The following is an 18,711-nucleotide window of genomic DNA, read 5'->3' as shown; positions in this document are numbered from 1 at the left end:
CACAGGAGGTTGAAAGAATTATTCACTCACTCTGTGCTTTAAATAGCAAGGCAAAGTCCACCATTGACTTTAGATTTGGTTTCTTTTTCTGTCGCCTTTATAATTCATAGGCAGTCCCTTCTAATCCCGGCTCCACCACCTGTCTGCTGTGTGACCTTGGGCAAGCTACGTAACTTCTCTGTGCCTCAGTTACCTCATCGGTAAAATGAAAATTAAGACTGTGAGCCCCAAGTGGGACAACCTCATCATTTGGTAAAAATAATAATAATAATAATGTTGGTATTTGTTAAGTGCTTACTAGGTGCAGAGCACTGTTCTAAGCGCTGGGGTAGATACAGGGTCATCGGGTTGTCCCACGTGAGGCTCACGGTTAATCCCCATTTTACAGATGAGGTAACTGAGGCACAGAGAAGTGAAGTGACTTGCCCACAGTCACACTGCTGCCAAATGGCGGATCCTGGATTCGAACCCATGATCTCTCTACCCCAGTGTTTAGGACAGTGCTTGGCACATAGTAAGCGCTTAACAAATATCATTATTATCATTATTATTATTATAAAGTCAGTTGTTGCACTCTGTGAGAGAACACACAATAATCAATCCCTCGGCACAGACACTCGGTCTTGAAGCCTCTGTTCCAAGGTTCATCCATCTTTTTCTGACTGGAGATTCCATCACGTTTATCGGGGGTTCTTTAGAGCACTGAGGCCAGCCTGAGCCAGACTCTCTAAGCGGTCTTCAGGATAGAACGGACTCCCACATTATTCCTCCTCCCCAGACCTGGTGGCCCCAAAAGACCTGGAACAGATCCAGGATACAGTCTTAGATAGGATGGCTCATAATAGTTGTGATGGGATTTACTTAGTGCTTAATGGATGTAGTACACGCCATACTAAGCACTTGGGGAAATACGATAGAAGTGCAGCAACTGACTTAATAATAATGATAACGGTATTTGTTAAGCGCTTACTATGTGCCAAGCACTGTTCTAAGCGCTGGGGTAGATACAAGGTAATGAGGTTGTCCCACTTGGGGCTCACAGTCTTAATCCTCATTTTACAGATGAGGTAACTGAGGCACAGAGAGGTTAAGTGGCTTGTCCAAGGTCACACAGCAGACAAGTGGTGGAACCGGGATTCGAATGCATCTTGCAGTCCCTACCGCTAAGTAGTGTGTACATGAACACACCCTCACACGGATATAAGCTTATTGTGGAATGGATCTTTGTCCGCTTATTGTTATATCGTACAGTCCCAAAGGCCTAATACAGTTCTCTGAACACAGTGCTCAATAAATACGAATGAATGAATGAATGAATGAATGAATATATGTCTTGGCCTGGCATTTTGACCATGACTTATCCTGGTATGTTTCCATATCCTAGGTAGGGCAGTCATGTAATATCCACCACCAGGCCATCCCTGTTATCAATACTATGTTAGTTAAGAGCCCTGTTTTCCACAAAGTAACCTCAAGATTTCATGTGAATTTTAATATTTGATTGACTATGTGGGGGATTCCACATGGCATGGTTTCATGCTGATCAGCTTCACAATGCCCTTAGGGAGGCAAGTGGGGCAAAAGCCAGGAGGGGAGAAAACTGGGTTGCAGAGAAGGGAGACAGTTTACCCAACAACAACTCCAAAGCTTAAACTGGAAATGATATCGGTACCGATCTCCCTTTATCTTCCATAGACCCTGCTAATTAAAATGACATCTCCCTTTATAGTAATAACAGTAATGAAATGGAAGAAAGATTTCAATCCTAATTCAGTAAAGCAACATCATCATTTTAAGATTGATATTACACATATGTTCATTTTTAATCCTGGTGAATGATTGCAACAGCTTGGCAATAAATAAAATGATATACATTAAAACTGCTAATTGGTTGTAAGGACCTGCCAATATGATGAATGGGTCCCACAGAAATAAAAGTTCAGTCATTACAATCGCTTAGCAGCCTTCACTATGATTCTGGAATTAGAGAAGGCATATTTGGGAAGCTGCTTTTGATGCCACCCAAACTCCCGTGTATTTCTCTTGGTGTTACATTGAATATTTGTTTTTCAGTCTCAGTATCAACAGTGTAAGAGAGCCTCAACCGGATGCAGATCACTAACCTGTAATTTATAATTATCTTAATAACTGCAGCATTCCATTAAGTGCTATTTATATGACAAACACAGAACTGGTGTAGATACAAGATAATCAGGTAGGACTTAGTTCAGGTAGGACTTAGTCTCTGTCCCACATGGGATACCAAGTTTTTTTTTTTAAATGTGGTATTTCTTAAGCATTTACTATGTGCCAGGCACTCTACTAAGCATTGGGGTGAATACAAGCAAATCAGATTGGCCGCAATCCCTGTCCCACATGGACTCACGGTCTCAATCCCCATTTTACAGATGAGGAAACTGGGGCACAGAGACGTGAAGTGACTTGCCCAATGTCACCCCAGACAAGTGGCAGAGCCGGGATTAGAACCCAGGTCCTTCTAAGTCCCAGGCCCGAGTTCTATCCACTAGGCCACACTGATTCTTAAGCGGTGAGGGATAATAGAAAAGGGCAGACAAACATAAACTGAATGCATTATTTGCTCAGGTATTTATTCTGCTTTTGTTCAGAGTTTTGCTGACACAGTCAGTGATGCTGGCTTTTTACTAATAAGATTGTCAAGCATACCCAATTTTGTCCATTAAGCTAAATATATGACTTCTCTTTTCCTGGGGATAAGCCAAACCACAGCTAAATTAATTCTGACAAAGGTGGGCCAAGCCCAGGTTACTTTTTCAATTTCACAAGTCACAAAGCAGCAGGGACACCAGGCAATGTTCCCCTAACGGGCCCAGTGTCAATAATAATAATGATAATGATGATGGCATTTGTTAAGCACTTACTATGTGCCAAGCACTCTTCTAAGCACTGGGAGGGAATACAAGGTGATCAGGTTGTCCCATGTGGGGCTTACAGGCTTAATCCCCATTTTGCAGATGAGGTAACTGAGGCACAGAGAAGTGAAGTGACTTGCCCAAAGTCACCTAGCTGACAAATGGCAGAGGTGACATTAGAACCCATGACCTCTGACTCCCCAGCCTGTGCTCTTTCCACTCAGCCACACTGTCAATGTCAGTCTTTGCCCGCGATAGCCATGGACCTGTCCCTGCTGTTCTCTGATCCCCTCGGGGCCCTAGGACTCCAAATCCCAGTCATAATTATAATAATGATAGTCATATTTGTTTAGCGCTTACTCTCTTCCAAGCACTGTGTTAAACCCTAGGGAAGATAATCAGGTTGGACACAATCCCCGCTCCTCAAAGGGCTCAGTCTAACTGGGAGGGCAAACAAGCAACCATCCCCATTTTATGGACGAGGAAACTGAGGTAAGGAGAAGATAAGTGACTCGTCCAAGGGCACACAGCAGGCAGGTGGTGAAGTTGGGATTAGAACATCTGATTTCCAGGCCCTTGCTAGTTCCACTAGGCCACACTGCTCATGGTATATCAGCCATCCCTTCATCTCTCACGATTACAGGCCGGCAAAGGGACCGCAAGACCATCAAACTGTTGAGTGTTTACTGGATGCAGAGTAATAATAATAATGTTGGTATTTGTTAAGCGTTTACTATGTGCAGAGCACTGTTCTAAGCGCTGGGGGAGATACAGGGTAATCCGGTTGTCCCACGTGAGGCTCACAGTCTTAATCCCCATTTTACAGATGAGGGAACTGAGGCACAGAGAAGTGAAGTGACTTGCCCACAGGCACACAGCTGACAAGTGGCAGAGCTGGCAGAGTACCCTACTAAATGCTTGGCAAAGCATAACACAATTGAGTTAGAAGATAAGATCAAAGGGGACATATTCCTACATGTTGTGGGGTTAAGATTGGCGCGAATATCAAGTGCTTAAGGGGAAGAGATCTGAGTGTGTGGGTGACACTGAGGGAAGGGGGAAATGAGGGTTTGGGCAGGGAAGACCCCCTGGAAGAGATGGGATTTAAATAAGGCTTTGACGAGGGGGACCGTCCGATACGGAGCGGGAGGTAGCTCCAGGCTAGATGCAAGGTGTGGGCAAAGGGTCTGTGTTAGGATAGATGAGATCAAAGAAGAGAGAGTAGGTTGGTACTGAGATGAAGCGTAAAGATGGGTTGTAACACGAGCTCAGCGAGGTAAAGTAGGAGAGAGAGACAGAGGGTTTTCTTAAGGGGTAAAGACACGATAGAATTAAAAGATTATTTGTTTTTAAAAGGATCGCAGTTTCTTTAAGGATTAGCCTTTGGGATCAGAGAAGGAAGCATGTTCTATCCAAAACATTCAAAGAGATTTGAAGAAAGCATGATACTCTAATTGTTTTTTCATATGAACCTAAAGTTAACTCCAGTGGGTAAGAGATGGGGGTTTTGTTTCTTGCGGGTTTTCAACTGTACAGAATCTTCAGGAAAAACACTAAAGTAAATAAATATTGATCAAAGTACTCTGTAATTACACCAGAATCAAACTGTGAAGCTCAGTCTTGTCCATGTCAAAGCGAAACGGCTTCAAGGTAATTGAAAATAATGGGAATATCCCAGCGTCACAGAACCTCTATCTTTTGACGGTTTCTAGCTTACAAATTATTTTATTCATGTGAGTACGAAACATTGATATGAATTCCTTAGAAGAGATGATTCTTGAAAAAGAAGCAAATCACCTTCAAATTATGAAGTTCTGCTATGTCATTCTGTTTCAGTGCTGCCAACGGTCGCGTTAACCCAGGTCATAAGTACTGAGGAATTTTCCGGATGAGTCCCTGGCATCCTGACATTGTCTCCTGAGATATTTGGCAACGGAAGGTGAGATAAATCTCTGGAGTACGCAGACCAAGGGACAGCAGTTTGAAATGGGCGGCCCGAGCCTCCAGAGAAAAGACAGCCCCTTCTGAGCAAGAGGGGGGAGCTGCCAAGTGAATATACAATCCCTTCAAGTGAATATTCCTATTCAGCCATTTCTTACAGGGGAAAATAAACCTCAGTAAAGAAGGGAAGAGAAGCACTGTGGCCAAGTGGATAGACCATGGGCCTGGGAGTCAGAAGGAACTGGGTTCTAATCTCGGCTCTACCATTTCTCTGCTGTGTGACTTTAGGCAAGTCGCTTCATTTCTCTGTGTCTCAGTAACCTCATCTGTAAAATAATAATGTTGGTATTTGTTAAGCGCTTACTATGTGCAGAGCACTGTTCTAAGCGCTGGGGGAGATACAGGGTAATCAGGTTGTCCCATGTGAGGCTCACAATCTTAATCTCCATTTTACAGATGAGGTAACTGAGGCACAGAGAAGTGAAGCGACTTGCCCACAGTCACACAGCTGACAAGTGGCAGAGTCGGGATTCAAACCCACGACCTCTGACTCCCAAGACCAAGCTCTTTCCACTGAGCCACGCTGCTTCTGAGCCCCATGTGGCATACGGACTGTGTCCAACCTGATCAGCTTGAATCTACGCCATTGTTTAGTAGTGTCTGGCACAAATGCCATTAAAAAAAACGAAAGGGCAAAGTAAGTCCTCAGCTGTACTGAGACAGTTAGGGAATACACTGGGAGTAAATCCCCTAGAGTTAGGAATTTGGCTAAATTTTCCCGTCGACTCTTAATCCTAGTGGGGCCGCTTTTTGGTAGTTTTTAGAATTCACCCAATTTCCCAAGATTCTTTGTTGAACAGCTGGTCCATCTCTCAAAGTCCATCTATTCACTTCTTTCACTGTCACAGAGCATCTCTGTTTCATTCTCCACAAATAGAGAATCGACTAATAAGTAACATTCCTTGCAGAGGTGCCAACTTTTTATTTGGGCAGGGAACATGTCTACCAACTCTGTAATATTGTACTCTGCCAAGCAATTAGTACAGTGCCCTGCACACAGTAAACATTCAATAAATAGGATTGACTGATTGATTTGGAGTATGGGGCCAAAAGAGGGAGGGGATTTTAGGTGATGATGAGAACTTCGAGAGGACTGGCTTCCAAGAGCTAATAAGGCCTGGAAGCCATTATTTGGGGCCTTTTCGGTCACGGTTGGAAGTTCTCAAGACATGTTAGAAATCTGGAATGAGCAAAGGTAGGAAGCCAGCTCATGGTGCTGAAGGAGCTAACTCTTCTGTCACCTCGTTGAAGAGTCCACTTATGAATACTTACAGATCTAACCAGCATCTATATGGGAATTAATAAGGTTTTGTTTAGTGGTGATACCCAGCAAAAAGAGCAGGGGCCTGGGCGTCACAGAACCTGGGTTCTAATCCCAGGTCTGCCATTTACCTGCTGAATGACCTTGGGCAAGTCACTTGACTTTTCACTGCCTCAGTTTTACTCCCTTATAAAGGGAGATGCAATACTGTTCTGTCTCCTATTTAGACTGTGAGCTCCATGTGGGACAGGGCCTGGCCAACCTGACTTTCCTTTATCTACTCCAGTGCTTAGAACAGTACTTGGCACATAGTAGGAGATTAATAAATATTACAATTATCATTATCAATCCATGCTATTTGTTGAGCACTTACTCTGTGCAGAGCACTGTACTTAACTCTTGGGAGAATACAATGCAACAGAGTTGGTAGATACATTCCCTTATTATTACTTGTAGTGTTCTTGCGTTACTTCCTGTCAGGCACTGTACTAAGTACTAGGGTAGATATTGGATAATCACATCATGCACAACCCCTATCCCATATGGGGCTCAAACTCCAAGATGGCAGGTGGGTAAGTATCTTATCTCCATTTTACACACGAAGAAACAGAGGCACAGAGAGGTTAAGTCACTTGTTCAAGATCACCCAGCAACTCTGTGAACAGAGCTGGGATTAGAACCCAGATGTCCTGACTCCCAATCCCATGCTTTTTTCTACTACGGTACAGACCTGTTCAATTTACACTGAAAAGAAATAGAAATCAAGACCACCAGCTCCACTGGTCGGTCCAGGGTCAAACCTGAGAGCTTGGAGGCTCAACTTGCAATAAATTTTCGCATGTTGGAAGGAGAAAATGGTTCTAGAGGTTGTCCCAGGGTCCTCTGAAACCATTATCCTACTGCTATACAGAAGAACTTCCAGATTAACAGTGGAAAAACATTTTATCCATCTCTCCGTTTGACTACTTAGCTTCTGCAAATCCAAAAGGAAAATTTTCAACCTTGTAACAAAAGAGACTGGAGCAGAGTAATTAACAACCATTGCATTCTAACCTTATCTACCACGCTGATCATTAACTCCCGTGTCTGACACACAGATATAAAGTAGGATGTCTGTAATATCATTTCCTCATGAGTAATTGGCCCCTTTCTTTAATGAACCTATCCCGCAGCTGTCCTGCTGGATGAAAGTCTCTTTTTATAGCTACTTAATGAGACCTTAGTGGTCTCAGCTTTAACCTCAAATTCTGTCAGTGACAGAAAAGATTCTCCAAAGCTCTGTGGGTTAATGCACATCTTGCTCTATAACAAGGCTCTTATTACAATCGCTAAAACAAAGACTGCTTTTCAAAGTCATTGCAAGCTCCGACTAGAATGCACCAATCGGCTAAGTGTCGGGGGAAGAAAGGGGGAGACTACTGATGTCAAATTCTGGCACTTCTATCGTTTTTCATTTACTCTGATTGCGGCTCTCGAAGAAGCCTAGCAATAGGACATCTGAATTGAATCTCCGTTAATCCAAATCTCTTTTTGCATCTTGACTAGACAGTGCCATGATTAAAATATTCAACTATATCATCCTCTGGTGAATCTCTCCCAAAGATTAAAAACAGCCTAAACTCACACTGTACTCGAAAAGACAATGGAACTAAAAAAGCAGTGAGGATTCGAACCCGAGGTGGTGACGCAAGCAAAAGTAACACTCAGAGACAGTGCTTGCCAGCTGTGTGACTGTGGGCAAGTCACTTCACTTCTCTGGGCCTCAGTTCCCTCAGCTGTAAAATGGGGATGAAGACTGTGAGCCCCACGTGGGACAACCTGATCACCTTGAATCCCCCCCAGCGCTTAGAACAGTGCTTTGCACATAGTAAGCGCTTAACAAATACCACCATTATTAGATCAGAAAAGGGAGGAATACGATCGAGTGCCCGTTCACCTCCGGAGAGGTACGAGTGACACAACGGCCCCCTTCTCCAGTTTGGCTGTGCCTTTATTTACGACAGATAGGAGAACTAGCCCATCACAAAAGAACTCGGACAAGTGTGTTTTCTTCAGTGACAAAAGAGACTCTTCAGGCAGGCCTTATCTGTTCTGGGTAAGAAGCAATCTCCTGTCCCATGGAATTTGCGTATGTGGTATACATCTCACCTGAAATGGGGGACATCCTGAGACAAAAAACAGAGTCATTTAGATCAAAAGCTGCTATCCTCAGAAGGCTGTTCCAAAACACACACTGAGATTGGCCAGAGGTCCAGTTTTTTACTCACTGTCCAAGTCTCATGTCAGGTATTTTTATTCGTAGGCCCCGTCTTCCCTTCCCATCAGCTCCTGCCACAGAGTTCTGTGGTACAGAAACGGCACACGTAGTCTAAGAATCCTCGGAGGGGAAACACAAAGACTCTGGAACAAGTTGAAATTTGGGGAAGGGAGAGGGTCAGAAATCCTCCTGGAGAAATAACAAAGTCTAGATTTGAAGGGAGTCAGCATAGTACTGCAAAATGGCACGTATGCCATCATTACAGTGTTTGCCTGGGGTAACACACGGCACCAGAAGCTACTCAATCAGTTCACAGCATTTAGTAATTGCTTACTCTGTGTCGAATGCTTGGAAGAGTACACTAGGGTTAGGATACACACTAGGGTTAGGATATGTGCCCAAAAGGAGCTTACATATGTTTTCACCCTCAACATAGATAAAGGGATCATAAAGAGATATAAAGAACAATCTTCTTAACAGTCCTACCACCATATTTTATTCTACAAATGACGGAGTCTCTCCTTGGGAACGATGAATGAGGTTTGGTCCTGACACCTCAGGACCAAGAACCTGTACAGAGGAACTGATGATAGTGCTAGTGTTCTGTTCTTAACCATTTCCATTTTCTAAGTCTCCTTCGGTCCTCCTTCTGCTGTACATTTTTAGGGGGCTTTTGTTCTGGCCCTTTGGTGGTCTCACTTGAATTTCATACCCTCGCTCGTCTACATTCCTGGACTGAAGTTCGGCCAGGTACTGCGGGAAACTGAGAACGCTACCAGCGTCACAATCCTTTTCTAATAGGATTCCTGAAAATGAGCATCTGGGTGTGGCGCTCACAGATTGCTCTGCTTCTCTGGCTCCTAAAAACAGGAAAGACAGTGATGAGATGTCTCTGGTGAAGGCCAAGTTTCAGAGAAATTAGACTCAGTTGCTCTCTTTGTGCCCAGTAAGCAGCTAATACTAGCCGAAGTTTGAAAAGTATCATGAAAATTTTTAAAAAAGATAAAGCACCGAGAGTTATGTTTCACCAATGTTTATGAATACTAGTGGAAACAACGTGGCAATTATTTTATTATTTCTGTGCTTAAAGACTCTGAATCTTGAGCATTTTTAGAAAGGCTAGAGATATCAAATTCTCTATGTGAAATGCTTTGTCTAGATATCTTCATAAACCCAGAACACAGGACTGAGTGACGCAGAAAAAAGCAGAAGATGATCTCGACCCTACTTCAACCACTCGCATTCCAAAATACCTCATGAGGGAAACATAGTTAAAATTCCAGGCCCTCTTTTCCACACTATTGCATGATTTCAGAGATCATAGATCCGGGGTGGGTAACATGTGGATCTCAAAGCAAAAATAGCCTCTCCCTGGAGACAAAAGCTCCACTCATAATTAGTAGGTGTGGCATTTAAGCACTTAATGTACATTTAAGCACTGGGATAGATACAAGATAATCATGTCGGTAATAATCCTTTCCCCACATGGGGCTCACAATCTAAGAGGGAGTACAGGCAATTAATCCCCATTTTACAGATGAGGAAACTGAAGTTTTGTGACTTGTCCAAGGTCACATGGCAGGCAAGTGGCAGAGCCAGGATTAGAACTCAGGTCCTCTGACTCACAAGGCCCACGCTCTTTCATGCCATGCTGCGCAGCCTGTTCTCTAAGAAAACCCTTCTTTCCCCACTCTCAATTCACCCTGTCCCACCTTTAAGCCATCATATGCATCACCATCACTCCATAACCAGGGTTCCTCACAGAGGAGGCTGGACACCAAGCATCTCTATAGACCTTCATCTTACTATGTACTTCTGTGCCCATCCTTAAAACTCCTCTCAACTTTCACTAAACATAACTTTGAGGAAAGCTTAAGATGCTTTAATGCTAAAAAATGCCACAATGCCTTAAAATTAATTTTTGCCATAACTATTATTAGGGTTTGGTGTTGTGGGAAATGGACCAGAGTTGAGATTTTGCCATTCATATTGTTTCTTGTCTCCAAATAAGTCTACAAACTAAAATTAAAATAAAATTCAAAAGATCAGAGGTATGCACAAGCCTTTATGAGTCAACTACCTTTTGAATTCCCATTTCAGTTCTTTAGATCCATTTAGCATCAAAGGATCATGTCATCTAATATTAAAACCAAATACTAAAAATTATCATGAAGAACCAAGATGAGTCACGAAGAGTATGAATACTGAATTTTATAAGGCATTGTAATATAAATAAGCAAAAGCATAGGTTTGTTGACATTTTAGTATAAAAAAGACAATTTTGCATTTTCACCAAAAAAAAGCTGCACATCAAATATCTACAACAGTTTGACCATATTGAGAAAACATGGGACACCTGTATATTATTCATAGAGTAATATTCCACCTGAAGCTTTCTTTCCATTAAGTAAGCAGAAGTTTGCACTTGCTTCACATGTTGCTAACTAAATTGTTGATGTATAGCTCCAGAGAGTTGTACTTCAACTAAGCCACTATAGTTCATTTTGTACAGTTGAATAAATAACCTACTATACCCTTGGCTAAAATATTAGGACTCCACAGTCCAAACTTTAAAATATGCTGTAATATTCTCATGTGAATCAAAGCTATTTAATGAGACTAAAAAATCAAAGAAATTACATTTTCTATTGATTGAATCCAGGAAAATTGGGCAAAGGAACAGAAAAAATTAAACATACCTGTAATACTGAAGAACAACACAATTCTCACAAGGAGAAGTTATAGGACAAAGCACCTCCCCTTTTCTGCTCAGACTTGCCATTTTATTCTATTATTGCATGGCTAACTGTTTAATCTTACCAATTCCAAAGTCATATCCTCTCAGCTTTCTTCCCTTCTAATGGACGCAGTTTACTGCCTCCGCTATTGAAGTACTAGAACATCAGAAAAAATTAGCATCGATATGAAAAAAACATTTTCCCTGTAATATTACCAGGGGGTTGCTATTTGGATTTGCACATTGTCCACAGTTCTTGTACAAAGTTGACAGAAATCAATAGCTCATTGTGGGCAGCGAAAGTGTCTACCAACTCTGTTTGTACGGTGCTCTGCAATGAGTGCTCAATAAATATCATTGATTGACTGATTGACAGGATTTTCAGGTAAGCCACGTTTTAGAATTTAGTTCATAAACTGAATCCTACAATGGCTGAAATTCAATTTTCAGAGTCTCATTTTTTAAACCTTTTTTTTCATTCCTTCACTAATTTAAATGACCTTAAAATATTAGGTTATCATCGAAGCCTAGAAACCAACAGTAATGGATGACCTTACTGGGGCAGGAGTTAGTTTTCTTTCTCCATCCCCGACCCTGCTTCCCGAACGAAAAGCTAGCAATTTCACACAATTTATTCAACGCCTATAGGGGAAGAGACATCAACTTTTGATTATTTTTCCTCTAACATTTTTCTCTGGGTCTGGTGAGAGAAATGGCTTATTCAATCATGGACCTGTTAGTAATGTGGCCAGTTAAAAGCCTAATTTCTCACTAATAATTTATAGAAGAACATCACGGTGCTATGGAACTAAGGAAAGTGATGCTTCCTAATGAAAGCATTAGAAAAGACATTAAAGACCTTTAAGTCACACTTGCTTAATTTCTGCCTCAACTGGTATCTTAGCTTTTTCTTCTTCAATATTTCAGGCTTCATATTTGAACTTCTCCCAACTTATTTCAAAATAAGTTAAATTACCGAAAGGAGTCCATTTTTGCAGTCACATTTGAATTACTTGAACCAAATATCACATAACTAATACTGTTCATTATTTATATCATTATAAAGCAATTAAATAAAAATTGCAATTTCATTATAGGACAAACACATGATTACCTGGATTTCTAAATTACAAGATATGTTTACACATAACTGAGTTCTGGATCGAATATAGTACGTGTTAATTACAGGAAAAAACCCTAGACCCTGTAAAGATTTTCTTCAAGCTGGGTATTTACAAGTAAATCTAATTTAGGTTACATTCTTTACTTGAGCTTTGACTAAGACTCACGTAAACATAGAATCACTGACTTACGTATTTAAGCATTAATAACTATATTTTTGTAACAGCAACCTCTGTAGAATGTGTCAGGATACTGTGAAACAAACAAAACCAGTGGAAACAATGCAACCCTCCACGCCCGAGGACTGATGCATCAATGCAGGACCCCCCTTAAATGTTTTACTTTGTGGAATTCTAGAAAATAACACATGAACAGTCCCTTCTTCTATCCAATTGCGGCTTTAAAATATATGGTTTTTATTTCTAAGGGCCAACTGCATCAAGCGTTCCACTAGCTTTTAGGTGATATATTTTGAAAAGCTAGAATATCTGTTTTTCAAATCTATTTCTTCTTCTAAAGGATGATGGGAATCGAGGAATGAGATAAGATTTTGATGGTCTTCACCACGTCAGAAACTTTGGCAGACTCATCAGAAAAAGTTTTTCATCTTGCCTGGAAGAGCCAAAAATACCTACTCCACCTCAATAATCTCAGAAGTCTAGAAGAAATATGTAAAGAGAGCTGCAGAACTGCCTTCCCTGTAAATCTCAAAGATTTAGATTGTGGATCTAGACAGGACGCTTATTAAGGGCAGGGAACGTATCTGCTAATTCTGTGGTATTGTAGTCTCCCAAGTGCTTAGTACAGTCCTCTGCAGGTAGTAAACACTCAAAAAATACCATTGACTGATTGACTGATCACTCAGGTGTGGTCTTGTCGGGAAGCAGAAATAAATGACTAAAATTAATCCAAATGTGTTCAAAATGTTTTCACCTGCCACCCATAAAGAGCTAGCGTACCCTAGAAATACAAATGGCATTTAAATATACCTACTTACAGGATAAGCAACTTGAGGGAAAGGATCAGGTCTCTTCTACCTTAATCAAGTACCTAATACATTGGGAATATGTGAAATCCTTGCTAAAAAGACAAAATATATGATGATCATCATGATCAATTAATATTTCGTGAGCACCCACTGGGTGCATAGCACTGTACTAGGCAAGGTAATGATTTAAAAAGCCACGTTAACAACCAGATGAATAAATATGTTAAGAAAAATATGTTCAGATATTTTAAATATGTCTTAGTGGATAAAAAATGGGCCTGGGAATCGAAAGACCTGGGTTCTAACACCAGCTCCACCACTTGGCTCCTGGGTGACCTGAGTTAAGTCACTTGACTTCTCTACATCTCAGTTACCTCATCTGTAAAATGGGGATTAAGATTGTGAGCCCCATGGGGGACATGGACTGTGCCCAACCTGACTAGGTTTATCTACCCCTGCGTTTAGTACAGTGCCTGACCCGTATGGGGCCCGAGGTCACTCTTCGGGACACGTCTTTACTAAATAAGAGGTAGAGAATGCTATATAACAACTCACCTCGTTAAATCCTAAGTGGCAAGTACTGCTGGAAAGTACTCTGAAAAAATCAAAGATGGTGTAGAAGTAAAAGGAGTACCTAATATAGGAGTTTGGCATTCCACCCAGAAGTTTCATATGGCTGCTAAAATGCTTGCAAACCTAGCCACACAGTTTTGAATCTGTTAGCTGAATGGCAAGGGTTTGAAACACGCTATGCAGGTCGATGGGGAAAAAAAAGATCATTTTCTTTCACTAGCTCACAAGCAATTGCCACAACGATTGACCGAAGCTCGTTTGATCTAGGAAAACCTTTGAAAAGATAAGCTGTCCAAAAAGGTTTTTTTTGAAAATGTTTCTGTACTGACCCTGTAACCGTAAAGCACTATAAAACTCCTTTAGACGGTAAGTTTATGGTGGGCGGGGACCGTGTCTCGCGGCTCAGTGGAAAGAGCTTGGGCTTCGGAGTCAGAGGTCATGGGTTCGACTCCCGGCTCTGCCACTTGTCAGCTGTGTGACTGTGGGCAAGTCACTTCACTTCTCTGGGCCTCGGTTGCCTCATCTGTAAAATGGGGATTAACTGTGAGCCTCACGTGGGACAACCTGATGACCCTGTATCTCCCCCAGCGCTTAGAACAGTGCTCTGCACATCGTAAGCGCTTAGCAAATACCAACATTACTAATAAATATGACCGCTAGATTTATAAAACTACAGAAGGAAATCTTGTTACAGCACAAGACCTTAACGCAAATACCGAAGCCGAAGCTTTCACGAGGTCAAATCCCTTCTTCTGTCATCCCAGCAAAGGCAACTGCCTCAGCAAAGCTGGAAACTAAACCCACGAAAGATAAGAGTTTTAAAGAAGGAAAACTTTTCTTTGTGTATTTCATATGATCTTTAAATTCTACCACCAGAGGGCAGGAATGATTAGAGCGTTACTTGTTCATAGCCAACAGCCCGACGGACGATTCACAATAAATAGGTTTATACGACAAACTCTTGCTAGAGATACTGGAAAGATTCTGATCTAAAAGTCTCATTCTCCGCTCATTCGGAAATGTGGGCCGTGGCCAGAAATATACATCCTTTGAGCATCTATTCAAAATGTGGTTCTTCGGTGATTTTGGAACAAATCAGGCCCTTTAAAAAAAGAGAAGGGCGGGGGGGAGTTTATTTCTCGAAGAAATTGAGCCACTGGATACTGTCGGTAATTTAAGCATTGAAAGAGCTCCAAAGATGCACTTTTATGGAAAAGTAAAGGGAGCTAAAACCACCAAAAACATTTGTTTCATTTCCTGGTGTAGATTTTCACTAACTCTCTCTAGTGCCACGTACTAGAAGAAAAACCCTAAGTGGTCTTTTTAGTTATTATTGTTGTTGTTAAATTGGGCTGATTTAACTACCTAGATGGCAATGGCACAAAATAGCACTGCAGTTCTCTGTGCATGTCTAGCTTGAACTGGCAGGGTTTGCAGGATGTACTGGTTTAGAAAAAAAATAGTTTTCAGTGAAATATTTGCAGGAAAAAAAAGATTACATTTTGGCAAAATATCTATCCTCTCACTAAATTACCATTTCCTTTTGAGTCTCAGAAGGCTACATCATGTCATTTTAAACATTCACTTGTCATTATTTCATTGCTTGTGGTTCCGATGATCTAAACCCCTGAAGTCATAAAAAACCCAGCTGACGTAAGCCTGACTTGGGTCCTACTCCTTTGAACAAACAGGAACTGAAAAGTGTTGTTGTCATTGCTGGTATAGTACAAAAGCACTCTCTGTTGTAACAGCAGAGAATATTTTCAGGAGAAACATTCAAGAGAAGGGAAAAGATCAAAGGTACAAAATGGATTAAAAAGGTGCATTAGTGTAGAGTGACAAAAATGAAAACACCAATCCCTAAATTCCTTTACAACTAAAATACTGAGGGGTCATTAAGTCCTTCGAATTTCTCTGACGTTTCTTATAACAGTCAAAGAATTAAAAAACAAGATGAAGCCACATTTCTGATACAGTTCTCTAGGATCCAGCCTGTTACACCGGTGGCTTAGAGCAGTTTTTCAAAGACATAAGTAGGAGTGAGGGCTGCCCCAGAGAGATGACCTCTTTCTCCACTCCAAATCTCAGAGCAGAATATATTATATTTCGAATTCTGATTGTCACGTCAAAGAGATCCCACTCTCGGTGCCTGTAAGACTAGAGAAGTTTTTAAAGAAAAGCTGGCTCATGCAGGGCACAGTAAGGGTTTTGTTTCTACCGCAGACAAGTAGGCAGCTAACACATTTCTTTGGTCCGCGTTGATGGGAGATAGGCTTTAATAGCTAGAGTCCACTATCTGCTCCCTGACTCTTCCGCTGTCGCACAACACCATCAACCTCGGGGTCAGCGGGGTGGTGCTTGTGGCTGTTTCCTCCAGCCTCTTCTGTCTCAGATTCCTCATCAACTACAGAATCCTCCTCAGAAGACTCTTCATTAGAATGGCTCCTCTCCTCTTCTCGGTCTGAAAGATCTTCCTTCTCCTCTTCTCCACCCGATCGATCCTCCTCCTTCTCCTCTCCATCAGACAGATCTTCCTTCTCCTCCTCTCCTTCCAAAAGATTTTTCTTTTCCTCTGAAATCTCTCCCAGATCTTCAACTATAAGAGCCTCATTTTCCTTTTCAGTCACCTCTGCGGAAACAAGATAAATTGAAATAACTTGCACCGAGTGCCTTATGACAATTCAGTAATCGGTCGGGAGTAGTGTCAGTACTTTTCAATTCAGCAAAAGTAGGTGCTGATGCGTTCTCTGCAATATGCAATCTTGGAAGAAGGCTGCCAAAGCTTATTTACCACATAGAGATGTTTAGGAGGTTTTTCTTTCACCCTTGATTTGACCAAGGCTATGACAAATATGTATTTTTCCCCTAAGTTTCCAGTATTTCAAAAATGCTTTATTTTCTTCTTATTTCTAGCTTGTTCTCCACTATCCTCATCATTTCCAAGGCATGAACGAGCGACTGGAAAACAGGTCTGTTAGCTAACTAAGGCTGCATCTCTGTGATGAGGAACAATAACAGCCGAAACACAAAATGTTCCTTGGGGTAAAAGGTCTTAAACAGCAGGAGATCTACAAAGCAGGGTTTCTGTTAAAGGGTTTTTCCAAGAGAATGAAAGGATTGGTTGATGTGTTTAAGTTCAGCCAACCTTAACAAAAGAAAAGAAAAACCTCTCCATCCATAAAATTGGATCAAATAGGGAAATAACGCCAAAAGCAATTTCCACAGGTAATGAATCTTACCAGATCTTTCTGCTCTTGGCTTAGGTGGACAAAAGCAGTCTGAGAGTAAAACCAGAATCTGTAAGAAAATAAAAAAAGAATAAGATTCAATGCTCAAAGCCAAACATTGCTCACCCCACTCCAAATGACCACTTGTTGCCTATAAAAGGGATTGAATGTCTAAAAGAGCAATCAGTTGTGTGTTTTTAGAAACAAACAGGGTATTTAATATGATGACCCATTCAAGATCACACTGATCTGCTACAGGGCTGTCCTCTTAAAATGCATAAGCTTAGTTCGGTGTCTGGCGCATAGGAAAGCCCTAACAAATACCACTATTATTATTATTATGTATATGTGGAATTCTAGACTACATATAATTTTTTTTCCATAAGACTGTTAGTCCAAAAAAATCTCTTTTAAAAAAAAATGGTAGTTAAGTGCTTACTAAGAGCCAGGCACTGTTCCAAGATACAAGATAATCAGGTTGGACACAGTCCCTGTCCTACATGGGGCTTGCAGTCTTAATCCCCATTTTACAGATGAGGTAACTAAGGCACGGAAGTGAACTGACTTGCCCAAAGTCACACAGCAGACAAGTGGCAGAGCTGGGATTGGAACTCAAGTCCTTCTGACTCCCAGGCCATGCTCTACCTTTTAGGCCATGCTGCTTCTCCAAGGCCACAGTGCCTCTCCTTTTTTGGACCACTTCTCATTTTTGGAGTGGATTATTTCAATGTTTAGAGAACTGCAACATTTGTCATCTCTGAAGTCTTCCACACACAAACTTGAAAAAAAACTCTAATATTAGAGATCAGTATTATCAGCATCATTTACTGCATTCTTATCCATGTAGAAAACTGCTTTACCCACAATAAAAGTGAAAAAAGTACCCCCAAGACTCCCCAAAACAGTCCCGTCCTCAAGGATATTACAATCTAACGGGGGGAGAGATACGCCGACACAAATCGCCAAATATACACCTAAGAAAAGAGTAAGAGCATAGATATAAATGACAAAAACAGAATAACTATATGAATAGATCATAAACAGACATATAACCAGATCCTAAAATGACTAACAGAATGCATTGTTCAAGAAGATAAGGATAAATCAAGGAATGGCTTTTGGTATGCAGCTTTCTGAGAGAGTTTTGAAGGTAAACTGAATCTAGCTTGGAAGATTTGTGAGGAAGGGAGCACTATGCAGTGGAAAAGACATAAGCAACACAGACAGATGGGAGAGTTATGAGCAAGGTACAGAGAGATGATTACCTCGGGAGGAGTGAAGAGGGCATACCGGGTATAGGAGATTGTAAATTCCTTGAGGGTGAGGATAATGACTATAATTCAATTGATCTATCGGTGGTATTTATTGAGGCCTTCTGTGGCTGAGCACCATACTAAGGACTTGGGAGAGTATAATACCACAGAGTCGGTAGATATGTTCCCTTCCCACAAGGAGTTTACAGTCTAGAGGGGGAGATAGACATTAAAATAAATTACAGACGTGTAATCTGTGGGTGGGGTGAATATCAAGCGTTTGAAAGAGTACAGATCCAAGTGCATGACCTAACACCAGTTCTGAAATTACAAGACCAAGTGTCAATACAAAACAGCACATACCATTATTAATACTATAATCTAAGGCACCTGATATACTC

General features: G+C 41.3%; 1 protein-coding gene across 1 annotated transcript in view; it reads right to left on the bottom strand.

Annotated features, from left to right (window-relative positions):
- Nucleotides 1-15,584: 15,584 nt before the first annotated feature.
- Nucleotides 15,585-18,711, bottom strand: part of TMX4 (thioredoxin related transmembrane protein 4) — a 42,178-nt gene continuing 39,051 nt past the window's right edge. Inside the window, exons 7-8 of the mRNA XM_039913007.1 lie at nucleotides 17,070-17,127; nucleotides 15,585-16,459 (exon numbers count right to left, since the gene is read on the bottom strand). Of these exons, the coding sequence (XP_039768941.1) occupies nucleotides 16,113-16,459; nucleotides 17,070-17,127 (405 nt within the window). The 3' untranslated portion in view covers nucleotides 15,585-16,112. The remainder of the gene's footprint in view (nucleotides 16,460-17,069; nucleotides 17,128-18,711) is intronic.

The sequence above is a fragment of the Ornithorhynchus anatinus genome, chromosome 9 (assembly GCF_004115215.2).
Source record: "Ornithorhynchus anatinus isolate Pmale09 chromosome 9, mOrnAna1.pri.v4, whole genome shotgun sequence".
Lineage (NCBI taxonomy): Eukaryota > Metazoa > Chordata > Mammalia > Monotremata > Ornithorhynchidae > Ornithorhynchus > Ornithorhynchus anatinus.
The sequence above is the reverse complement of the archived record's forward strand: the minus strand, read 5'-3'. Positions and strand labels throughout refer to the sequence as shown.